At 39.5% G+C, this 27,399-nt stretch overlaps 1 protein-coding gene across 14 annotated transcripts in view; it reads right to left on the bottom strand.

Annotated features, from left to right (window-relative positions):
- The window catches only part of gogo (golden goal), a 595,526-nt gene that overhangs the window by 168,734 nt on the left and 399,393 nt on the right, over positions 1-27,399 (bottom strand). For all 14 annotated transcript variants that reach the window (XM_067791434.1, XM_067791433.1, XM_067791431.1 and 11 more), the window contains 3 exons: positions 25,284-26,599; positions 10,088-11,662; positions 5,368-5,498 (listed from right to left, as the gene is read on the bottom strand). In XM_067791434.1, the coding sequence (XP_067647535.1) occupies positions 5,368-5,498; positions 10,088-11,662; positions 25,284-25,572 (1,995 nt within the window). In that variant the 5' untranslated portion in view covers positions 25,573-26,599. The remainder of the gene's footprint in view (positions 1-5,367; positions 5,499-10,087; positions 11,663-25,283; positions 26,600-27,399) is intronic.

Here is a 27,399-nt window from a genome sequence, read left to right as displayed (position 1 = left end):
GATGGATCGCGAAAACCATACAAAAATGATTCCGGAAGGATTCCAAAATGATCCCGAAATAGTCCGGAATTGACCCAGATGGGATCCCGCACAGATCCAGAAATGATCCCGGAAGGGTGTAAAAACTATCCCGGAAAAGTAACAAAAAATCCCGAAATGGCTCCTACGGCATCCCGGACGGATCCAGAAATGATCTCGGAAGGGTCCCCAAATGATCCCAAAATGGCCCCGAAATGACCCTGATGGATCCGGCAAACCATCAAGAAATTATGCCGAAAGGGTCCCAAAATGATCCCGAAATAATACAGAAAAAGTCACGAAACGACCCCTAGAGGATCCCCAAATGATCCCGTATTAGCCCGAAAAGGTCCCGAAATAACCCCGACGGGATCCCGGACAAATCCCGAAAACCATCCAGAAATGATGCAGGAAGGAATCCCAAATGATTCCGTAAAAGTCCCGCATTGATTCCGACGGGATCCCGAACGGATACCGAAAATCATCCACAAGTGATGCCGGAAAGGTCCTCAAATGATCACCTAATAGTCCCGAAATGACCCTTAAGGGGTCATGGACGGATCCCATAAACCATCCAGAAATGATCCCGATATAGTCCCGAAGAAGTCCCGAAATGACCCTGACGGGATCTCGAACACACCCCTAAATGACCCTGACGGGATCCCGGAAAGATCCCGAAATCCATCCAGAAATGATCTTGGGAGGGACCCCAAATGATCCCGAAAAAGTCCCGCAATGATTCCGAGGGGATCCTGATCGGATACCGAAAACCATCCAGAAGTGATGCCGGAAAGGTCCTCAAATGATCACCTAATACCAAAATGACCCTGACGGCATCCCGGACTGATCCCAAAATCCATCCAGAAATGATCTTGGGAAGGTCCCAAAATTATCCCGAAATAGTCTCGGAAAAGTTCAGAAATTACCCTGACGGGTTCCCGGACGAATCCTGAAAGCCATCTCTAAATGATCCCGAAAAAGTCCCGAAATGACCCTGACTGGACCCCGAAAGGATCCCGAAAACTATCCAGAAATGATGCCGGAAATGTCCTCAAATGATCACCTAATAGTTCCGAAAAGACCCTGACGGGATCCCGAACGGATCCCGACAACTATCTAGAAATGATGCCGAAAGGGCCCGCAAATAATCCCGTATTAGTCGAGAAAAAGTCCCGAAATGAACCCGACGGGATGCCGGACGAATCCCAAAAACCATCCAGAAATGATGCCGGAAGGGACACCAAATGATCCCGGAAAAGTCCCGCAATAATTCCGACGGGATCCTGAGCGGATACCGAAAACCATCCAGAAGTGATGCCGAAAAGGTCCTCAAATGATCACCTAATAGTCCCAAAATGACCCTGACGGCATCCCGGACAGATCCCGAAATCCATCCAGAAATGATCTTGGGAGGGTCCCAAAATTATCCCGAAATAGTCTGAGAAAAGTCCAGAAATTACCCTGACGGATCCCGGACGAATCCTGAAAACCAATCTTAAATGATGCCGAAAAAGTCCCGAAATGACCCTGATGGGACCCGGAAAGGATCCCGAAAACTAACCAGAAATGATGCCGGAAAGGTCCTCAAAGGATCTCCCAATAGTTCCGAAAAGACACTGACGGGATCCCGAACGGATCCCGACAACTATCCAGAAATGATACCGAAAGGGCCCGCAAATGATCCCGTATTAGTCGAGAAAAAGTCCCGAAATGACCCCGACGGGATGCCGGACGAATCCCAAAAACCATCCAGAAATGATGTCGGAAGGGACCCCAATGATCCCGAAAAAGTCCCGCAATTATTCCGACGGGAATCTGAACGGATACCGAAAACCATCCAGAAGTGATGACGGAACGGTCCTCAAATGCTCACCTAATAGTGTCAAAATGACCCTGAGGGCATCCCGGACAAATCCCGAAATCCATCCAGAAATGATCTTGGGAAGGTCCCAAAATGATCCCGAAATAGTCTCGGAAAAGTACAGAAATTACCCTGACGCGTTCCCGAATGAATCCTGAAAGCCATCCTTAAATGATCCCGAAAAAGCCCCGAAATGACCCTGACGGGATCCCGAAAGGATTCCAAAAACTATCCAGAAATGATGCCGGAAAGGTCCTCAAATGATCCCCTAATAGTTCCGAAATGAACGTGACGAGATCCCGAACTGATCCCGACAACTATCCAGAAATTATGCCGAAAGGGTCCGAAAATGATCCCGTATTAGTCGAGAAAAAGTCCCGAAATGACCCCGACGGGATCCCGGACGAATCCCAAAAACCATCCAGAAATGATGCCGGTAGGTATCCCAAATGATCCCGAAATAATCCCGAAATGACCTCGTCGGCATCCCGGACGGATACCGAAAATTATCCAGAAATGATGCCGGAAAGGTCCACAAATGATCCCCTAATAGTCCCGAAATTACCCTGATGGGATCCCGGACGGATCCCGAAAACCATCCAGAAATGATGCCGGAAGAGCCCCCAAATGATCCCGAAAAATTCCCCAAATGACCCCGACGATATCCCGGACGGATCCCGAAAACCATCCAGAAATGATGCCGGAAGAGCCCCCAAATGATCCCGAAAAAGTCCCCAAATGACCCCGACGAGATCCCGCACGGATCCCGAAAACCATCCAGAAATGATGCCGGAAGAGCCCCAAATGATCCCGAAAAAGTCCCCAAATGACCCCGACATACTCCAGAAAAGGTTCCGAAATGGCTCCGAGGGAATCAACGACGGATCGCGAAAACCATACAGAAATGATTCCGGAAGGATCCCAAAATGATCCCGAAATAGTCCGGAAATGACCCAGATGGGATCCCGCACAGATCCAGAAATGATCCCGGAAGGGTCCAAAAACTATCCCGGAAAAGTAACAAAAAATCCCGAAATGGCTCCTACGGCATCCCGGACGGATCCAGAAATGATCTCGGAAGGGTCCCCAAATGATCCCAAAATGGTCCCAAAATGACCCTGACGGGATCCCGAAAACAATACAGGAATGATGCCGGAAAGGTCCTCAAATGATCCCCTAATACTCCCGAAATGACCGTGACGGGATCCCGACAACTATCCAGAAATGATGCCGAAAGGGTCCGCAAATGATCCCGTATTAGTCGAAAAAAAGTCCCGAAAGGACCACGACGGGATCCCGGACTAATCCCAAAAACCATCCAGAAATGATGCCGGTAGGTATCCCAAATGATCCCGAAATAGTCCCGAAATGACCTCGTCGGCATCCCGGACGGATCCCGAAAATTATCCAGAAATGATGCCGGAAAGGTTCCCAAATGATCCCCTAATAGTCCCGAAATTACCCTAATGGGATCCCGGACGGATCCCGAAAACCATCCAGAAATGATGCCGAAAGGGTTCCCAAATGATCCCGTATTAGTCGCGAAAAAGTCCCGAAATGACCCCGACGGGATCCCGGACGGATCCCGAAAACCATCCAGAAATGATGCCGAAAGGGTTCCCAAATGATCCCGTATTAGTCGCGAAAAAGTCCCGAAATGACCCCGACGGGATCCCGGACGGATCCCGAAAACCATCCAGAAATGATGCCGGATGAGCCCCAAAATGATTCCGAAAAAGTCCCCAAATGACCCCAACGAGATCCCGGACGGATCCCGAAAACCATCCAGAAATGATGCCGGAAGAGCCCCCAAATGATCCCGAAAAAGTCCCCAAATGACCCCGACGATATCCCGTACGGATCCCGAAAATCATCCAGAAATGATGCCGGAAGAGCCCCCAAATGATCCCGAAAAAGTCCCCATATGACCCCGACGAGATCCCGCACGGATCCCGAAAACCATCCAGAAATGATGCCGGAAGGGTCACGAAATAGTCCCGAAATGATTCCGGAATAGTCCCGAAAATGTTCCAAAATAACCCCGACGGGATCCCGGACGGATCCCGTAAACTATACAGAAATGATCCCGGAAGGGCCCCAAAATGATCCCGAAATAGTCCCGAAAAAGTCCCGAAATTACCCCGGCGTAATCCCGGACCGATCCCGAAAACCATCCAGAAATGATCCCGGAAGGGTCTCGATATGACCCTTACAGGATTACAAATAAGGTGAAGCTAATTATAAAACCATGTTAATAAGGCAGCAGGCGCATTGGAGCGAATAAAAAGTTAGATAGAAACATACAGGTAAAGCTAATAAAAGCGTGCTAATAAAAACAATAGATGGAGGGCGGATGGCGGGAGTAGAGGAGAGGACCACTGATCGTTCCTCCAAAATTGTCTAGATCTCGTTCTGTATGTACCAGATACCAAAAACTATTGATTTAGGAGAAAATTTAGATTGAGTTATAACAATTTATGGATTTTACACCAGAGGGGGAGATAAAGGGGCGGGCGGAGGGTGTCACTGCTTACTTTGTAAGCCCTCGACTTATTTGACCCCTTGAGTCTGTGATATTGGTGAAGGCCAGTATACGTAAAGTTATAATGTGTAAAAATTATGAAAAATAATTTCTCGAAGGGGTCGTGGGACCCCCACCCCTCTTTCCATGTTCGAAAAAAATTTCGCTAGTAGACTACTGTCTGTGTCCCAAATTTCATCAAAATCCGTGTAGCCATTCTGGCGTGATTCAGTCGCAAACACGAAAAAATATAATTATTAAATTATAACTGTTCCTAGGGGGCGGGGACCACGCCCCTTTTGAAAAATATATAGCTAGTAGATCCTTCTAGACTATTGGCTATATGTGTGCAAAATTTCATACAAATCGGTCCAGCCGTTCTTGCGTTATTGAGTCACAAAGACAAACGTCTGGACAAACATCCAAACATCCAAACATCTTAACATCCAAACTTTCCCATTTATAATATATATTAGATTAGATATTAGATTAGATTACTCGAGTGCGCATCTTGTCTATGTAGAGAGATAACGGAACCTACATATACTAGCCCATTGTAGCCACAAATGGGTAGCCAAACACGCCAATATTGCTGAATCGATTGTACGTAAACCATTGGGTGTAATAAAAATTATAACCAAACGCTAGAAAAGCACACAACAACTAGGAAAATAAAATCACTTAACTAAAGACGCGGGAAAAGTTTTAAATTATGCACCACAAAATGCCATTTTCCAATGATTGACCAAGCGGCAAAGTACTCTAACAATGCACTGATCCGGCGAGATGTAGGTATGTATGAAGAGCTATAACGAAAGCTAGTTCTACTGATTGCAAGCTGCGTTAAGTCTATACACATTTAGACGATGGGTTGAACGTTTACAGGTGTTTGTAAAGCTCGTGTACTTTGGCTTATCGCCTTGGTTTGCCACTTGTTTAGTTACACTTTAAAATTGTATGTACTTACCTCACAGAATTTAGCCCCATAACGCGGTGGAGGTGAATCACAAAATCGATAACGATTACGTGTACCACCTAGACAATTCGTTGAGCATGGTGTCCATTCACTCCACGGTCCCCAACCACCAGTATCAGAGTCTATAACAAAGCATTAAACATCCATTGCAGCATTGGCGATGGTATTAACACGACATCATAATAGATAACAGCCAGTATTCCACAAGGACGCAATAACAAAGCGAAGTGTTTTACAAAGCATCGTGATGTTGTAGGTCGCGCGAGAGGGGATAAAGATAAATGGAATGAAAAGAAAGAAATTATTATTATTTATAGCAAATATGACACACGTGGTTGGTATTCACATTATTTATTTTTTATTACTCTCTGTTGTTATCGATAAAAAAAATGAAATACCCAAGTATCGGACGCTTAAGTATTACGATTCCACGGTACTCCAGCAGAAAGACTACGATTAGATGGATGCACTTGCATAAATATAAAAATACGATATGAATATGAAGACAAGTGTCTGCTAAGGCTAAGTGAGGGTGGGTGAAGATGATAGAGCCGTTCCAAAAAATGATGTAATACTGACATCGTTTCATTGCTATTTGAGGCCTCATTGTGGGTGTTGGTCTTGCCAGCTTTACATCGTTTCACAATAAACAACGTAAAAAGCAAACAATCAATATTTTAACAATAACATCATCATCCCTTGAGGCTAACATTATCGAATTCGTTACGAGCGAGTAAGAACAGTATGAATATATATTTCAACGCGAAAATGCCGACTTGTATATAATATCGTCGGTCCAAAGCCAAAGAAATGAATGTACATATTTGATTTGTTGAGAAAAATGCGTAAGACATTGTTAAAAAAAGAGATTTAATTAATAGAGATTTAATATTGTATTTTTTAACCACTATTGGAAGATTTACTTTTGTAAACCACTAAGTAATGTAAATTGAAAAATCATTTTTAAAATTTTTTTTTTCAAAAAAATGCACATTTGTTGTTTTGGCTTTGCAAAATTTGACATATATAATATTTCGTTCAAACAAATATGGCACATTCGTTTCTTTGGCATTGGACCGACGATATGTACTTATATGCCAATTTCGAAAGACCTCGAGGCTTATACGTACTTGCACATACAAGGGGAATTTCTTTCGCTGCTCTCCATTCGAGTTATGCCTAACACTTTGGCCTGGTTTTCCAGTAGTTGGCTAAGCTAAGCTTCAACTAAGTTTGCTTAAACTCTATTCAAATTTAAACTCTCGTTAAGCTACTCAGCAGTTTTTCAGTCACAGTTTAAGGCCGCCTTTGGGGTAGGCTTTTTTGTGTGGCAACATTGGTTTTTTATTATCTAGATTATTTGTAGATACGGCAACAGCTGGCTTTTGTTTACCAAACAAACATGGAAAAAAAATTTCTCCAGCTAAATATATATCTAATTCCGGAGGTGATATCCAACATCATTATTTAATTATTTTTAAACCAGATAGTTTGCGAGTTGATATCCAACTACATTCTCCAATCACTGCCAACCTTTGAGACATTTTGTAAAATTAAAAGTTTTTGAGTTGATCTCCAATTTCATTAATATTTGCCAATTATTATCTAACTTTCGAGAGATTTTGAGAAATATACAGTTGTCGAATGAATATTCAACACATTTCTCCAGTTGATATCCACTGGATATCGAGTTGAGGTGGAGTTCAAAAAAAATCTCCAAGGTGGTACCACCAAAACCAACAGCTGTTTATTGTGAGAAATAAACACTTGATTGATAGCAGTAAGGAAGCTTAATTAATCAAGAATATTTGATATATATTTTATTTTATTTTCGTGAAAATACTGTAGTAAGGAATTTTACTTTTGAGTCCAGTTAGAAAACCACACGTTGTTAATGAAATTTTTTCAACTTAAGTTATAGCATTTTTTGCTTTATAAGAAATTCCATCTTTTACTGAGTACGCTATGATTCTCAAGTTTAGCCACTGCTCCGAAACATCTCTTGAGATTTTAGAAGTATGCCTAGTTATCAACATGAGCTCTAATTGTACCCAAGCCCAAATGCTTGTTGGGTATATTCTACGCCATTTCGAATAAACGCAAATAACTGATAGGTTATCTAGAGTTTAACCCTGCCAGATCGGCCGCTTAAGCTCATCTTAAACTTCAGCTAAAGTAGGCTGAAAAACTGCAGAATAAATTTAAGCGTAGTTTAACTGACAGACTGAGTTGAACTTGTACTGAAAAACTGGGTTTTAGAAATAATAATAATGACAATGTGTAGGAGCTCTCATTTGGATTACCTAACGTTTACATGAACTGGGAAATGACATCATAAGGGAGCAGTAGATGCCGTTTATGTCGGGAGGATAATATTGGCGGAGCATTAAATAAGATCGACGGGCTAACTGCCTTTATGCGATGTTTGTTTGTTCGTTTCTCAAATTGTGCAAATTTCGAATTGGATATCAATTCCTGAACGAATCAACAGGAAGATAACCGTCTACTTTGGAGCGAACAGCAACAATACGAAGTTTCTTTGAAAACCGCCTTATTAACAGGCATAACTTTAACACATAATTACATACGAAGTATGCAGTGTGTAAAAGATTAAATATGCAAAGAAGGCAATTGGGAAAAACTTTACAACAACTAAGGCATGACGTGGCTGAATGCGTTTGTAACACATTCAACCATCGTAGGAGTGCGGGTTAAAATCCCACTCCCGGAAGAATAGGCTTTGAAGAGATTTACAAGGTATAATCGAAAGAGCTGTCGCCTTGTCCGTCCTGATGTCACGTTGTTTAAAAATCTTTCCCAATTTATTAAAGAAGTTCATTTATGCCGTTAACGTATAGCAGCACAACTAGCTCAGTGAGAAATGGAAAAAAGCTCTACTAGCTGTTCGAAACAAACCGAGACAGGCTGGCGCCCTATCGAGCGATTTTTATACCTTTCATGAAAATGGTATATTAATTTCGTCACGAAACCCAAAATTGTAAGTCCTTAAAGGAAAATAGATAAACCAACCATTAAGTATACCGAAATAATCAGGATGAAGAGCTGAGTTGATTTAGCCATGTCCGTCTGTCCGTCTGTCTGTCTGTATGCAAACTAGTCCCTCAATTTTTGAGATATCTTGATGAAATTTGGTGAGCGTGTGTATTTGGGTGTCCGATTAGACATTTGTCGGAACCGGCCAGATCGGAAAACTATAGCATATATCCTCCATTCAACCGATTTTTCAGAAAAATAGGATTTTTGTCATATCATCCTCAATTTAACAGATTGAAGCTTCAAACTTCACCATATACTTTCGTATATTGCATATATTGTTGTCTGAAAAAATTGATGAGATCGGTCGTATATATAGTATATATCCCCCACAACCGATTGTTCAGATAAGAAACTTTTCGTAATTACTGCCCTATTTTAACAGCTAGAAGCTTAAAATTTCAACGACTTCACACAGTGAGTCAGAGTCAGTTTAGTCAAAATATTTTAGTATAAGTTTCACAGACATGACTATGGCTGACTCGTGAAAATAAAAAAATGAATTTGATTTTGATGGCGAGTCAACACGTATACAGCTGACTAGCGAGTCAGAAGCACCGTGTGCAGACCCTATTAAATATAAAGACGTAAAAAAAAATTTCTATTAAGCTGTTTTTGCTTCGTATACAAACTAAGGCTTATAGACAAACTAAGAATGTGCAAATGGTGGGTCTATCTCTTCTTTTCTAAAAACTTGCAAATTTTCAGATTCGTGACAAACTTAATATACTATTTAATTTTTATGAAAGGTATACAAAATACACCATTGAAGAAGGGACAAGGAATAAACTTGAACATCCTTATCCTCACGACGCGTTCATAATTAAAGCGTATGTCACATTTGGACAAACTTCCAATAAAAATTAAAGAAATATATATCTGAAGGTCGAACATGAATGGGAGAGAAAACTAGGTGGGAGGTTCCACGCTCGTACTTCGCTTCGCTTAATGACAGACAGTTAGGGAAAATTTCGCGTCCAAAGCAAATATATATAGACTCTACGTGTTTCGATATTCTTTATTATTTCTATAGTCGCAAAGGCTCAAATCTGTAATATTTAATCGAGTATACAGTTCGGTATGAATTGAAGTGGGAAGCACAGTTTTACTCATAACCTTGAAATTTCAGATTTTTTTATACCTACCCTCGATCAAGTGGGTTAGGGGCATAGAATATACCCGCGGTAGGTGTGCCTGTCGTAAGAGGCGACTAAAATACCAAATTGATTCAAGGGGTTTCCAGCCCAATATATAACTTCTCCATCGCAATTGTCAACCTCACCAACCCGTGGCGAACCCTGCATCATTAACAGCCGGGGCTCTGGCGACCTGGATTTCCTGATGGATCTAGGGGGTGGGAAGGCATTATGGCCTAGAAGGTTGTATGATTTCATACCAAATCGTTCCCCAGATGATCGTGCAAGTACCTTTATGGTGCTTGTTACCGGAACATACCGGATCTGCATCCGGCAAAGGAACATCAACATCGATAAAAATCCCCACAAGGCCTTCGGAGAGTGTCCCTATCGTTACAACAACAACAAAAACAACAACCAATATTATTATAGTTGAGTTTTGAAACTCATCACTTTCCGTCCAACTTTATTTAATGATAAAATTATTAAAAACGATAAGGTTAAATATAGTTTCTACTTACCACTGACTGGCAAAGTCGGCACACAATCCATCCGCACATCGGCAACCGCTCCCGAGATCGCTTGACTCACATAGACGAAGCAATACTCAACATATTTCTCGGTAAACAGTTCACAGTTAAAGTAAAGTGAATGGTGACTCTTAACCACCCGTTGTTCGGCTACATAATGCAATGTAGTTGGCGGCTTTAGTGATGCCACATCGGCGCGTAGTTTAGCGAAGACACGCACACGATCACCCTGTTCGAGTATACACGCGGGATATTCGTAGAGTACACCAATACCCGTATGAGGATCACAGGGAAATATACTTCGAGCATAAACATTAAAAACAAATTTATCACTCCAATCACTACTGAGAAAACGACGTGTTATGGGCACATTCGGCGCTGGTATCATCGGACGCAATTGCACAGCATAATTTCCAGCCAAACCAAAAAGTTCGCAACTCAGACGTACAACCTTATGCTTAGGATAGCCACGAACTTGTTCCATATATAAAATACTCGATTTACTAACATTATGTGGCAAAACATCATTGCAGCTGCGTTGTTTGCCACAATAGATAAGCTCCAACCAAAATTGTGGTAAATCCAAAGAGTTACTCTCATGCCAAGCGCGCTCACAATTCACTTCCGGAAAGCGCAATGTCACAATAACCGGTCGATCGGGATAAGTACGTAAGCGTGTCGGCTCTACTTGCATATCAGCGCTGGGCCATCGCACATCAAGTGTTTGACGTAGACGCTCGTCGATGACAGGCATTAGCGTTGTGGTTGTCATTGTTGGTCGTGGTTCATGTGTGCTGCCATTCACAACACGAATTGGTGCAGTGGTCTTTAAATTTGTCACAACTTGCATTTCATATAGGCCACCGCGTGTAAATGTTTGACAGGGCACAGAGATTTGTGTGACGTTGTTGCGCGGATCAGGGAAGACGGGAATGTTCTGAACGATTTCTTTGCGTTTACGATGTAGCACTCTGCTTTGATTCGACCGATTATGGGTGTCAGCAGATGTTGCTGATGCAGGCGTTGTTACTTCCGCACTTGAGCTAGTCGTTAAACTGCCATTGAACTGTGCAAATGCATTTATAGACGATGCATATATGGCTAATGCATCTTCTTTCCCTACTATCGAATCATGCATTGTATCTGCAATATCATCAATAATTTTACTAATTACCAAAGTACTTGTAATGGTATTCTCAACACCGCCCATTTCGCCACTCCCAGCATCTACTTGACGAAAACTCATGCCATCCGTTGGACGTGTCGTGCGTGCTGACGTCGTCATCGTTGCTATTTTTACCTTCGTCGTCGTTGCCGTCCTGCCTGTAGTTGTTGTTGTTCCTGTTGTTGTACTCCGCATGTTAGATTCATCAGTTGCCACTTCAACTTCACTGCTTTCAGCCTCATTTCCAACCGCCATGTCCACGCCCACAGTATGATTGCCAACAGCAATAGCCGCATCCACATCTACACCACTGAATTGTATCTGCACGTGAAGATCTCCGCTTAGGGCAATGAATGAGCTTGGGGACATGAGACGACCCTTTCGTATAGCGAGCACGTGACCTTTTGTTGACGGAGCGACATTGTAGACAATGCAAAATATTGCCAGCCGCAGATAAGTGTAATGGAAAAAAGTTAGGCAGCATGAATGGTATCCAAGAAAAAGAAAAAAAGGAGGAGAAAAGCGAAGTGGTTAGTATATGGAATATGAAAAGATTTAATACAAAAGCTGTAGGCGCAATGTGAAAAGGAAAAGCTTGCAAAAATTATAAATTGTAGTAATTTATTTGTCTTTTATTTTTTGTTCGTTTATATATTTTATTTATTTATTTATTTTTTTGAGATTTCATTGGCATTCTATATTATTTTTATTGCATTGTATTTCTGTTTTGCATTTCTTTCTGCTTGATTTTTCTATTGTTTTTGGAAAATACGTGAGAAGGGCTGTATCTGTATTTAATTCAAGTCAGCACCCAGTAATCAAACTACCCTAAAGCAAATCGCACTAGCTCCGAACTAACTTAAAACTATCGCATTAAGAGACGGTATTAGCTCTAATTCGTTCCACTCCTTGCGCCTTTAACTGACACTTTTAACATTGTGAGTCCCTAAAAAGGGGCAATTGGTATCCTTTACAAGGTTTTGCATGCGTCTTGAGTTTTAGTCGTAGGTAGTTCTGAAAAAGTTGATGTCTTTGATTTATTAATGAAAATACATATAGCTCAGACGCAGGCGCCACCCGATTTGGATACAAATAGCACTAGTTCGGAGATATTCATCAAACCTGTAGTGCGAAACTACCGCTTTGCTACTGCTTACTGCGTAATATTAATTAAAGGCCTAGTCATAGCCGGCCAACTAAGTTTTTTCAACGGTTCACCCCAAGTGAAAAAATGGGGATTATGTCACCCCTTGCATATTTGTTTACTTGGTATTATGTCACTTCGGTGTCATAAGGTGTCATAATCCCGATTGGAATAACGCTACTCTTCAGCCCAAAAAATAAATAAATTTAGATAAACATATTGAAGGCGGCCCCGGGAAATTGTATGGTATTTGACTTTCTTGCCGCGGACCCAAATTTTTAATCTTCTGGAACCCATTGATTTCAAAAAGTTTTAAAGACCCAATTACGATATCGAAATCTGGATAAGAAGATGACATGGCGAAGTTTACTTTTATTTCACAGCTGTTGACAGTCCATGGTTGCATTAGACAATATTTTCACCGTTCCAACCATCGGGAAGGAGGCAGAGAGACAAAGTGGATTAAAATAAACGTGAATGGGTGCATGTGGCCTTCCATTGTCTATGTTTTCGCACTGAAAACACAAGCTCTTGATGTATGATGGAATGAAGGAAATACCTCAGAAAGATAATCTTCTTACCCAAAAATCTCGTAATGCAGAACTTTTTAAAAGCAATGTTAATTGTCATATTTGTCAAAATTGCATAGGGTTCAACCCTGCATGAGAATCTGAGTTAGTTTAGTTTGCGTAGCAGCTGTTCAGTTTAGAAGCAGCTCACTTGGATACTTTGTGTGAGTCCATTTTGTTACCATACTTTGGTGAAACTGGCTTGCAGTTATGTAGCAAACCGCTGCGTGGCCAAGATAAAGCTGGGAATTAGACAAACATTAATTTTGGAAATTTCGTACGGAAATTCGAGACGTCCCGACCGAGAAAAAAACGCCACGGCGCACCACTGCCACTGGGCAGGCGCAGGGACTGCCACTGGGCAGGTTATCCCAAGGAGGTTAACCCTTTCAGTTGGCACCAAAAATTAGAGGGTGGTTTAAATTTAGGCACCTTGTACACCCGCGTGAATACCACATGGTTGAAAGTTCGTCAACATGATTCGGACCAAATGGTCGGAACATAAAGGCCACCCTGTTATTTAGAAAGTTACTCCACAACTTGGCAGCCTCTATCCGCAATATCCTGAAGCAGATCATTCATTACACCATCCAACGTAAAAGAGAAAGAACACTCATCTGTGACACTCCCCACTTCTCTCCCGCCGCTAGTATTCTGCCACTCAACAGTTTGCTGATGAGTTCTACCAGAGCCTTTTCACTTCCTAGTGTTTAAAGGGCCCTTTCAATTTCCGCTGGGACCACAGCTGAGAGAAGTAAAGTCTGAGATAACAAGTAAGGAAGGCTAAGTTCGGATGCAACCGAATATTACATACTCAGCTGAGAGCTTTGGAGACAAAATAAGGGGAAATCACCATGTAGGAAAATGAAGCTAAGGTAACCCTGGAATGTGTTTGTATGACATGGGTATCAAACGGAAGGTATTAAAGAGTATTTTAGAAGGGAGTGAGCCATAGTTCTACAGGTGGAATTCTTTTCGAGACATCGCCATAGAGGTGGACCAGGGGTGACTCTAGAATGTGTTTATTCGCTATGGGTATCAAATAAAAGGATTACTGAGGTTTTTAATAGGGAGTGGCCCTTAGTTGTATATGTGAAGGCGTTTTCGAGATATCGACCAAAATGTGGACCAGGGTGACTCAGAACATTATCTGTCGGGTACCGCTAATTTACTTATATATGTAATACCACGAATAGTTTTCCTTCCTTAATTTCAAGGGCTTTTAATTTCGCCGTACAGAACTTTTTCATTTTCTTCTACTTGATATGGTAGGTGTCACACCCATTTTACAATTTTTTTTCTAAAGTTATATTTTGCGTCAAGCAATCGAATCACCATGTTTCATCCCTTTTTTCGTATTTGGTATAGAATTATGGCATTTTTATTATTTCTGAAATTTTAGATATCGAAAAAGTGGGCGTGGTCATAGTCGGATTTCGCCCATTTTTAATACCAAGATAAAGTGAGTTGAGATAAGTACGTGAACTAAGTTTAGTAAAGATATATCGATTTCTGCTCAAGTTATCGTGTTAACGGCCAAGAGGAAGGACAGGCGGTCGACTGTGTATAAAAACTGGGCTTCAACCGATTTCGCCCATTTTCACAGAAAACAGCTACCGGCATAGAAGCTATGCACTTACCAAATTCCACTAGGATTGGTAAATTTTTGGTCGACTTATGGCATTAAAAGTATTGTAGACAAATTAAATGAAAAAGGGCGGAGCCACGCCGAACTTAGCCCATTTTGAAATTTTCTTTTATTTTTGTATTTTGTTGCACCATATCATTACTGGAATTGAATGTTTTGCATAATTTACTTATATACTGTAAGGTATTCAATTTTTTGTTAACATTTGACTTAACCAATTTTTTTTTTTTAAAGTGGGCGTGTTCATCATCTGATTTTGCAAATTTTTAATTTTTATTTACCACACATACAGCAACAGGAGTAACGTTCCTGCCAAATTTCCTCATGATATCTTCAACGACTGCCAAATTACAGCTTGCAAGACTTTTAAATTACCTACTTTTTAAAGTGGGCGGTGCCACGCCCATTATCCAAAATTTTACTACTTTTATATTCTGCGTCATAAGGGCAATACACCTACCAAGCTTCGTCGCTTTATCCGCCTTTGGTAATGAATTATCGCACTTTTTCCGGCGTGGTTATAATCAGAATTCGTTCATTTTAAATAGCGGTATGAGACGAATGGAACTTACGTACCAAATTTCATTAAGATACCTCAAAATTTACTCAAGCTATCGTGTTTACGGACGGACATGGCTAAATTAATTTCTTTTTTCGCCCAGATCATTTTGATATATAGAAGTCTATATCTATCTCGATTAATTTATGCCGTTACGGATTACCGTTATGCGAACAAAATTAATATACTCTGTGAGCTCTGCTCAGCTGAGTATAAAAATATATATTGGCGTTGTTCAAGCGATAGCGATAGCTTCCTGTCATTGAAACGGCGAATAATGTTTATATTATTAAGGTATTTAAAAAAAAATGTTTGCAATTTTTTACAGCATGAAAATCGTATCGATGGGATCTTTTGTGTACTAGTTCATTTAGAGTTTTGCACTAATGTTTTTCCTGCCTAGTTCAGCATCCACTGCAGGGTTTATAAGTAAATGTGGATATGGTATGTCCTTTAGCGAATAGGTTCATTTGTCATTTCAGCTATTTTATGAATAAACGAGCACGTAATTTGTGTTATAAGTAATTGTATTTAGCTAACAGGGTGTTAAGCGCAGTTTCAAAAAAAGTGAGAATATATCTTAAAGCAAATGCCAAAAGGAATTTCAACTAGGTACAAGTAAGCTCTTGGTGACTGATGCGATGTGACTGGCATTTATTTGAGTACATAAATAGTTATTAGTAATTATTTTGCAAAATTTTATTAATTAGCCTTTAATCTGATTTTTAAATAATAATTACAAATTTCATATAGAAACAGATAACATGACGATGGTTGAGCTGCGAAGGGAACTGGGCCACTGATATTAAATCCCCCACCGAAGCTCTGTAAATCTGTGATACAGATATAAATTCTACACTCAACAAATTTTTTTTCCAAAATGGGAATGATTTTTTGCCATAGGAATATCTTATCAAAAGAATAACATTTTTCTAAAAACAAAAGAAAAACCTTTTTCTAATATGCATGAAAGTGTTCTTCATTATCTTATATATTATTTCTAATTGTTGTTTTTATGTTTATGTTCTTTTTCGCTCTAATTTGGAATCCAAATCTATAAATAAAGTTTCGGCTATCAAGCTGGGTATTCATGCCATTAGCGAGCTTTGGGCATTATTAGTCGTAGTGCCTTTGTTTAGCTATATTTTATTAAAATAATTTGTTAAGAATAAACGATTGTGAACACACAAAGAAATATATTTGTACTATGGCACTATTGTGAATATTTGATTGGAACTAACGCTGCCTTACCGGCAGTTGCTAACATTCGCCAGATGGCAGCGCAAGCGCATGTAAGTTTATAGATGTTTGATTGATAGAACAGCTGATTTCTGTTGATATTTGATATTAGACTTTTATATTTGTTGCGCAAAATGCGCACGGGTCCGGCTCGTTGTATTCATATAATAAATTGAGGAAATTTTTCTTTGCCTATTGCAAAAAATACCCCCAATGTTTATCTTCTGAGAAAGTTTTTTCTAGTGTTTATTTCCTATTTGGCACATTGGCAGATACAAACGCCAGTGCTTAAACGTATTTTGCTTACGTGTGGCGAATAAAAATCTGGCTCAGAAATACAATGACAAAGTCTGTAGTATAAGCATTCCATGGAAAATCATTAATTTGCGCCGATTTTCGAATCGCTCTCCTTATTAATTTTCAATGCTAATATGTGTTTTAAACATATCACACCTCAAGGTACCAAGGTGGGAGAATTTAATATAAGTATCAGTTTGAGAAAAAAAGTTTAAAAAAATTGGTATAGTCAAATAAAATTGAAAAATCAAATAATTCTCAAAAATTCCTTAACAAGCATTTTTTTATTCCTTCATATTATTTAAGTGAAAAATTACAGAAAATTCATTTCTATACATAGACTAAACCTGTACTTGGAATATGTTTGTGAATATAAGTAAACTGGAGTAAATTTCCAAAAACAATTTAGGCCTAGCATCTCTTCCAATTTACGTCGTGCTCCTTTTAATTTTTCCTATAAATTGCTGGGACTGTTCCTACATGTTTTACACTGACTCCGAACTGCATTTGTAAGGCAAATGAATTTTCACTGAGAAATTTTCCACGGCACAATACATTCGAAATCACTAACCTGTACAAGCGGATGTTTTTTTCAAGAGCAGGTTTCTGTTTTTATTTACACATGTACCATACAATCCTAGTGAACTAAAAACTTCGTCAAAAAAATTTATAGTTTTTCTTTAGTTAAGGCCTAAAAATGAAAAAATGGTACGACTTGTTCCGTACAAACAGTTGAATGCCCTGTAGCAATTATTGTGAAGAACGGGTGAAACAGTAGCAACATCGCTAGGTGCTTCAACGCTGCCTCTATTTCTCTATTTAAGAAGACGTAGAGGACTTTCCTTTAGAATCTGAACACTCCCTGAACATTGGTTGCCAGATCGCCCTTTTCGTTCTGGCAGATGCTTGACTCGTGTTTGAAACCTTCCGTCTTTCGCCGAATTTTCGGTAATATTTTAAATTGTTCCTCTACTCTGTGCCAGTGGCGTATCCAGGATTGCCAAGGGGGATGATTAATAATTTATTTTAAGTTAAATAGAAATTAACCCTTTCGGACCTGTTGGGACACATACATCCCAGAAAAAGTTTTCTTATAACTAAAATCTTAATTTTCCAATTAAACTCATTAAAAACTGTCCGGTCTTGTATATTGTCCCATTGGGTTTATTTGTTGGTATAAATATGTCCAGTTTAGAGCTTGCCGACATTCTCTAACTTTTAATAATTAAAAAAAATGTAGTATAAACCTGTTCCCGTTCCAACGGGACCTATACGTCACCGAATGGGAAACATATTTCCCACCCCCTAGACCTCACTGGAGGGGGTACAGACTCCACTTCAAAATTTTTTACTTTTAAGGCCTATACTAAAGCTAAAATAATCAATAAATCAGGAATTTTCCTGCAGGTTGCTTTCAGGTTCGAAAGGGTTAAGAAACACAGTAACTAGGTTTACTATCTGTGTGTATTTCTTTATAAATAAGCAATACTTACCATCATATACATACATACATGTATATACTTATGCAAAATCGTTTACTTCAAGGGACATACTTGCATTATTTCTATAAAATTGTGTTATTATTCATTTATTTCAATTAAATTGAAAAGCTTTATTTAAAACTTTAATTCTGTTTGTTATAAAACGAAATTTAGTCTTCGCTCCTTAACACTCAATATCTCAATAATTTCTTGCGGTGTATCGCGATGAATCGCCAACATTGTCAAGTCATTCTCCGGTTCCTTACAGGGAAATGAAAAAAAGCTAAGGTATAAATCTATATAAAGCAATGTAGTGATATTTCAAATACCTGTCCCGTAGAATTGCGAATATAAGTCTTTAATCTTTTAAGGGTTGAAAATGTACGCTCTGATGAGGAAGTGGAAACGGGGAGTCTTGCAAAAATTTTAAGCAATTGAAATAAGTTATTAAATGACGTTTAGTCTCAGCTTTGAAGTGCGTCCAGCGCAGTTTGTGGTGAAAGATTTTGTCGCTTTATAAACGCCCTCCATACATTGGTTTCTGCTACAATTTTTTTAATTTCAATGTACGGCTCATAAAGCTGACCTAGTTTCAATAATGCCCCTATTACGGTTAACAACTCAACTTAGTTGGGTTGTAATTAAAACAATTCAACTTTAAGACAACTCAACTCCTGTTTGGTATTATGAATTACAACTTATTTCAGTTGAAGTTAATTGATGTTGCCAACCTAAGAAAGTGATGATTTGACAGATAAATGAACAGCTGATCAATTTGTGGTAGAAATTTAAACATTAGCAAAAGTGATTTTGTTATTAAAAGCAAAACGGATATTATATTAAATCTATTTTATAATGGCGAATATGTTGGTGATTGATATGTCGCGAATACGAAAAACATTCGCGTGACCGTTCCAATCCCTTGGAACTACCAAGCACCAAGTAAGAAAATGTTCAAATGACAAATGATGGGCTTCAAATGAAGTTATTTTGCAGATTTGTAAGGAAACATTTTGCTCAATACTAAAGACAATTAAGGACCATTTCCGCAAACGCTTTAGAGGGAAGGCTTTACCCCTATTTTAAAATTATGCGCCACACTCAGATTCCTTGCTGATAGCAGCTATCAAATGCTGTGGAAATGATTTTGGTGTTGGACTGGTTTTAGATATTATTGCGGAGCATATTTGTGCGAATTGGATTAAAACCCAAACGGCAAAAATTGTGTTTTACTCTGAAACAGGATTCCCAGGAGTAGTGATTAGTATCAATGAGACTGACGTTCGCATAATTTCACCTATTTTGGCTACTAAAGGTAGGAGTGATGGGGAAACATATTGAGTAAAAAGTGCTAAGTCAGGAGAAAAAATTTGTTTTGAATGCCGAAATAGTGCTAAGTCATAAAATAGCTGCTGGGTTAGCATACATGATTTTTATTTATCTTTTTCAAAGCTTCTACACTCTAACTACACGCTTCCACGAGAATCTTGAATAGTTCTGCGAGGACTTGCTGGCATTTGCTATTATTTTTTCGCGTTTCGCGATCCGAGAGCTTTTGTTTTGGACCCCCAAAATCTTTTTCCGTTGTGTTTGATAAAAAATTGCTCGCAACTTTGCAACCCCAATTAATATTTTTTGCAATTTAAAAAATTTTTCAATTTTATTCCTCCAAAACCAAAATTTTGCCTCATTCTCTTTTATTTAATTTTGTTCCACGTAGCATTTTTATCAATTTTGGCTTAGATTTATTCGTAAAAAACAGAAGAAGATCGTTATGAAGCTATTTTTCCCTTAGAGAGTAATTTTCGAACTGAGTGCTGTAGTTATATAACGATGTAATAATCACAATGTAGGAAGTGTTTTGCTTTTTTATAACGGTCAATTCAGTTCAGGAGAGATATTCCAAAAATTAGTGGCTCAAGTGAGTAAGGATGAATAGCTGTACCTTTCCATATTTTTAATTTTATTTCTAAGAGCATCAAAAAGACTACTCACCAGTTAGTTCACTGAAGAAAAATGTGTGCTATAGTTATGAGCCGCAGTATATTCTAAGCAATTCGAAGCACAATTCCAATCACATGCTTTCGATATGTGAACAAAAATTCTATCACTCTTTGAGATAGCACTTCTTAATATTAAAAAAGATAACAAAAGTTTCAGTTTGACACAATTTTCTTTGAAATCCATAAACGAAACTTACACCATAGAAAAGCTTGAATGAAAAGTAAAACAACGTGAGAAAAGGTTAGGAGCGCATTTATGCACGTATGTACGTAAGTGTGTATACCTACAAAAACAAAATTCAAAGGATTAATTGCTATCTTTCTATAAAAATTGTATCGCTTATGAAAACAGTAGCATGCATAAATATATAATATTTAAGTATGCATATGTATATTTCAGACGTTGGGTGTGAAGCTTTTCGTTTTTATAGTAAAAGTTTATAAATAGAAAGGTATGCGAACGTTAAGTTGGGTGGTTTAAAACTTTTCAACTTCAATTAAAGTCAGAGCATCAGATAAAATACAGGAGTCGAATCGTCGCATACGAGTGGGGATATACAAAGATACGAAAGTAAATAACTCAGTATTTCAGTCGTATAAATTAAAAGCGAATGAAATAGAAAACAATTCCTATTTAAATTAAATTTAGAAGAGTTCGCCTTTCGTTTAGTTTGATTTATAAGGACCACCCTAATAAACAAGAATATATGTGCATTAATGCATTGTTATTAGACACAGCGCATTGCAACATTAGCTTTTGTCAGAATTATTTTCTTTTAGATATGGGCTTGCGGTACTGCATGGTTATCCACAGCTGTGGCTGGCATTCTAAATAGTTCAAATCTACTCGCCCAACCTTATATTGACGGGTTTAATAAAACATGTAGTTCGACTTACAAAAAAAACAAGCTCCACTCAAAAATTTAGATATTACAACCAAATTATGTAACGCTATAATTGTATTCCTTGGGTACGTAATCACTTTAAAACAAACATGAGAGAGTTGTTTGTTTGAAGCGTTTAAAGGAGCACAAGTCTAGGATATGAGTCCTTTTAAAAATAAACGCACTATTATATAGCCTATAAAATCGAATAGGGTAAAGGTGGATATGTATTGTCTTGGCAAAAAATAGGTCTTAATTTAAGCTCTATATTTCATTTAAAATTTTTTTTACCCAAATGTGGACATATGCCTTCTTAATAATAAACGATTCAGCTGCTAATGAATTTTTAAAATTTTATTATTTACTAGCAGACCCAGCAGACGTTGTTCTGCCTTAACTTTGGTCTATCTGCATAACTTTTAATAAGTAATCTTGATCTCCCTCCGCCTCTCTCCCTCTTTTCCATATCGTTTTATTCACTCCTCCCTGTTACTTTCTCTTTCACTGCGTCTTTTTCTCCCTCTCCATATTTTCTCTCATTTCATTTCCTCTCCATCTATCCCTATCTTTCTATCTTCGTCTTACTCTATCTCTTTCTCAGTTTCATTCTCCTTTCCTCTTTTCTCTAGTTCTTATTATTCTTCTTCATCTCTTATTACCAGTCCCAGTAACAGTCTCAGTCCGAGTCCAAGTACCATTCTCAGTCTATGTCCCAGTACCAGTCACAGGCTCAACCTCAGTCACAGATCCAGTCCCTGTCCCAGTCGGTCCCTGGCCCGGGATAAAAGTGTCGTAAATACTAATCTATACTAAATTTCAGGCAAATCGAGCTATGAATAGAATTCGTTCGAATATATCGGTCCCTGGCCCACTTCCCAAAAAAAAGGGTCGTTAATACTAATCTAGGCATAAAGATATCTACATACCAATATTTTGGCTAATCGGACCAAGAATAGAAATTGTTCGAATAGATCTCTGGCACACTTCCCGGAAAAAAGGTGTCGTAAATATACATCTAGGTAAAGGGCTACTTAAAAACAAAATTTCAGGCAAATCGAGCTGTGAATAAAATATGTTCGAATAGATCGGTCCCTGGTGCACTTCCCGTAAAGAAGATTCACAGGAATACTCTACGAGTTTCTGTGAAGCTATCCTGCATATTTGTAAAAAATTTCCGCACAGGTTTGAGCTCCAACCTTTTACATGGAAATTACTTACTTACTTAATTGGCGCTTAACCGTCTAAACGGTTATGGCTGTCCAACAAGGCGCGCCAGTCGCTCTTTCGCTCCGCCAACCGGCGCCAATTGGTCACACCAAGGGAGTTTAAATCGTTTTCCACCTGGTCCTTCCAACGGAGTGGGGGCCACCCTCTACCTCTGCGTTTTAATGCGTTAAATCTTCTTCGGTACTCGCCATCGCGTAAAGGTCCATAAATCTTTCGAAGAACTTTTCTCTCGAACACTCCCAAAGCCACTTCATCTGCTGTTGTCATGGTCCATGCTTCTGCCCCATATAGCAGGACGGGTACGATAAGTGACTTGTAGAGTATGATTTTCGTTCGCCGAGAGAGGACTTTACTTTTCAATTGCACGCGACATATAGGCAGCTCCTTTCCGTGCTGTCGAAGGCGGCTTTAAAGTCGACGAAGAGGTGATATGTGTCGATTCTTTTTTCACCGCACTGATAAGGTCCAATCAGCCAGTTCACGGTGCGCTTCAATCTTTCCCACAATACACTTGAAAGGATCTTATATGCGATGTTAAGAAGGCTGATTCCACGATAGTTGGTGCATTTTGCAGTATCCCACTTCTTGTGGACTGGGCAAAGAACACTTAGATTCCAACCGTCGGGAATACACTCTTCCGCCCATATTTTGCTAAAAAGCTGCTGCATGCGCCTTACCAACTCCTCGCCGCCGTAACTGAATAGCTCCGCAGGCAATCCATCAGCGCCCACGTCCTTGTTGTTTTTCAATTTGGTTGTTGCTATTCTAACTTCGTCATAATCGGGCGGGGAGACATATATTCCATCATCATTGATTGCAGGATCGGGTTCTTCATTTCTGCGCGGTGAATTGCTTCCTCCATTTAGGAGAACAGAGAAATGTTCCCTCCATAATCTAAGCACTCTCTGGACATCAGTTACAAGGTCGCCGTTTTCGTTTTTACAGGAGTTTGCCCCGGTCTTAAAACCTTCCGTCTGTCGCCGTATTTTTTTAGTAAAATTTTCGGGCGTTATTCCTGGTGGTTAACAGCTCAAGCTTTTCGCACTCACGCCTTTCTGCTTCTGCTTTTTTCTTCCTGAAAAGGCGTCTCGCTTCCTTTTTTTCAACTCACGATAGGGTTCACACACTCCTCTTGTCGCGCTCGCTTTTAACGTAGCCCTGTAGACAGCGTCTTTCCTTTCAGTTGCAACGCGGCATTCTTCATCGTACCAGTTGTTTTTTCGTGGTCGCCGCTAACCAATTTTTTCCTCGGCGCAGTACGAAGTGCTTTGGAAATATGCTCCCACTGCTCCTGTATTCCTTCAGAATGAGTTGTGCTCTCAGAGAGCAGGTGTGAGGGACGAGTTGCGAAATCATTGGCAGTCTGTTGTGATTGAAGCTTTTCGACGTCTAGCTTTCCTTGTGTTTTTTGTTCCTTGGTTTTAGCCGCGTTGAGGCGGGTGCGTATTTTGGCTGCAACGAGATAATGGTCCGAGTCGATGTTAGGTCCTCGGATCGTGCGCACATCTAAAACACTGGAGGCATGCCGTCCGTCTATCACAACGTGATCGATCTGATTGCGAGTATTTCGATCAGGAGACAGCCATGTAGCTTGATGTATATTTTTATGCATGAACCTCGTGCTGGATATGACCATGTTTCGAGCACCGGCAAAGTCAATCAGCCTCAGTCCGTTAGGAGAAGTTTCATTGTGTAGGCTGAACTTTCCGACTGTAGGGCCAAAAAACACCTTCTTTGCCCACCCTGGCGTTAAAGTCACCAAGCACGACTTTTATATCGTGACCGGGGCAGCGCTCGTATGTGCGTTCTAATTGTTCATAAAAAGTGTCTTTCGCCTCATCGTCTTCCTCCTCTGCCGGCGCATGGGCGCAGATGAATGATATATTAAAACATTTTGCTTTTATTCGGATAGCGGCGAGACGTTCGTCCACAGTTGTGAACGCCAGAACTTGGCTACAAAGTCTCTCTCCCACCACGAATCCGACGCCGCAACTGCGCTTATTAGTATGGCACTCCAATAGATATCACAATTTTTGATCTTTTTTCTTCCTTGCTTCGACCAACGCATTTCTTGGATGGCGGTGATGTCAGCTTTTACTTTGACAAGGACATCAACCAGCCGAACATCTGCACCAATCCCATTCATTCATTGACCTTCAAACATTTGCCATGGTCGTCGTCAATAGAGTGTATTTATCCGAGGCTTGTTGTTATATTTCATTGGAGTATGGTTTTACGTAGCGGGCCCCAAGCCCAGCGCACAACCCGCTCAGCGGGGGTGAAAATATTACTTGGCACGTTTATATAGCGAGCCGCTTGCTCCAAGACAGACGCCCGCTTGCAGCCGCACCTAGAGGTGTACAGACGCTGCCGATGAGATCTCCCCCGGCTAGCCCTTAAACCGATTATGTCAGAGTGGTCTAGCCAGGTTGTCGCCTTTTCACATTAGCTCACCGCTAAACGGATTTTTAGCGGTTACCCAGAGGATACTTGGCCGCAAGCGACCGGCAGTAGCGATCTGCTTGAACCGCATGCAAAAGAATCGCTCTGGCCATTCCCAGGTGAATGGCGGTCAGAAACTTTCCCAACTTTCGTGGACTTCTACACACGGCTCCATCCTCTACATGAAAATAGCCTTCAGTTTTTATATATATGTATGTATAGATTGACAGCGCTCTTGTGAGAGTCAGCTATTTATGTTATTTTCTATTAAGAATTTACCATTTATTTAAGTAAAAAAAAACTTTTCAGAAAAGAAAAAGCTTTAAGTCACACTAAAAAGTTGCTTACACAGTTTAAATAAGTAATACGTCAATTTTATTGTTGTGGAATCACGCATAATTGAGTATATTATGCTCGACTTCACCCTAGCATAGACTTCTTTACTTATTTTCTTTTCAATTCTTTCTTTTTGTAATTTCTTCTGTTTAATTGTGTGTAGATATGGATATTTGATTTGTGCAGTACTCACTTATGCGGCATAATAGCAAAATTATTGTTGATATAATAATTTTCCACTTGATTCCTGTCCGTCGGCGTGCACCCCATGTTGACTGACATGTCCTTTTGTCACGTTTTATGTGTGGCAGCCACTGCATTGATTTATGCACGAGTGTATGATGATGTTGTTGTTTGTGTGATTGTTGCTCAACATCTTCTTGCTTGTACTCATTGACTTTTTTGTTATTTTTACTGTCAGCACATTGTTCGTCCGTGCATTTTTGGCGCTGTTGCTGCGGCTCGAATATCTCCGCGCGCATTATCCTGTGCTCTGTTGACGCCGCAGTTGCGTATTTGTTTGTTAATGTTATATTGCACAAATTTTTTTGCTTACTTGATTGTTATAGTTGTTGTTATTAAAGCTCACTGTGTGCAGCTGCTTGTCGGTTTTCTTTTCGTCCTTGCAGACGCTGTTGCATTTTTTTGTTTTTTTTTTTTCTTTTGACGCCACCGCTGCTTCGTCCGCTTTTATCTGTTGTTAATTCTGCTGCTATTATTTTAACTTCTACTAATTTGTGTCTTTAGCTTAACTTCTTTGGCTATTTAATTCTTTGATCTTTGACTGCTGCTCATCTGTCGTCGTTGCTCTAGTAACCAACATTGTTGCGTGTATTGTTGGAGTTGTTGTTGTTTTCTTTACAAAAACATTTTTTATGCTGATATGCTGCTGATATTGCATCAGTAGCTGCCTTCTTGTGTGTCCTTCCTTCTAGTCTGGTTACTGCAGTTTCAGCGTTTGCTGTGATTATTTGATTTTGTTGTTAGTGCTCTAACCAACAAACAACAACAATAACTACTAATGATGTCAACTGCAATTGAGTTCTCCTCAGCCGCAATTCAACTATTATTACTGTCGTCAGCTTTGTCCGCCCTCAATTCCCCACAGTTTTGCCTTGCTGTCCTCAGACGCTCAACTTTTCACCCACACAATCCGCTGCTCACTCTTCCTCTTCTTATTTCTTGTTTGCTTTTCTATTTTTTTTTTTTTTTTGTTGATTGTATACTTTTTCACTTATTTTGATTGTGTTGACTTTTTGTAAGGGTGTTAGGGAAATTATGTTGGCGCCTTCGTAGTTCTTGTTGTCTTCGTTGTCGCCGTTGTCGATTTCTTTGTCGTATTTTCGTCTTCTGCCCTGAATTCGTGAGGCCAAAACTTTCAATCCTCGAAATCAACAAATCAACAAAATTCGTAAGTAACCGAAAATCTGTGTTGTTTCAACTTTTCGCAATACCCCGTCCTTCGCAGCCTCTCGCTATTCATCAATATCATAGCTTGGGACTTGTGTGCTGTAAGTAAAGAGAGAAAATAAATAAGGAGTAAATATATGTATATATATATCTATAAAAAGTAAATGTTGAGCTTATAAGTTGATTTGTAATTTATTAGCAAAAATAAGTAGATTTCTTGCATTGCCAAGTGTTTTATTCATTTTATTTCATTCTGATTGCAAAAAGTTATGAAGCACTCACTACTTAGCCAATAAATGTAATTGGACCTAAATATGTATATATATGTATGTGTGCTTTATTTACAAAAACAGATTACAGTGTACAAATTGTTGTTTGGGCTAATTTTTATAGAGAAATCGTTCAAATAAAACTCGCTTTCTGCATAAAATTCTAAAAAAAATAATTATGGCGGCCACCGTCGTGTAATAGTAGCCTGCTACCACACCGAATTTCTTGGTTAAACTCTGGTGTAAAATAACATCAAAATTTAGAACAAAGTTTTTCAATAAACACGCCGAGTGTATTTCTGCATGAAGAGCTTCTCAGTAAAAACTTCTCTGCCTTGCAAATGCCGTTTGCAGTCAGCAAAAAATATATTGGCCCCGTCCCGCCAATTTGTAGGGAAAATTGGCTTGGCCTAAATCTCTTCGGAGGTAAATCGTGCCAAGTATTTATTTTTTTATCAATGCCCTATACGTTTCAAAAAATCCAAGAATCTGATAAATAAGACCATGCAACCAATCTCAGAAACGTTATTGAAAAAAATCTAAATCGATAAAACCTTACGAATAAAAAATTATCAAAATTCAGTGCAAATTTTGAGAGACACCGGTATACCTTTTACATTTTTATACTAC

The sequence above is a fragment of the Eurosta solidaginis genome, chromosome 5 (genome assembly GCF_040869045.1).
Source record: "Eurosta solidaginis isolate ZX-2024a chromosome 5, ASM4086904v1, whole genome shotgun sequence".
NCBI lineage: Eukaryota > Metazoa > Arthropoda > Insecta > Diptera > Tephritidae > Eurosta > Eurosta solidaginis.
Note: the sequence above shows the minus strand (reverse complement) of the source record. Positions and strands in the feature narration are given on the sequence as shown.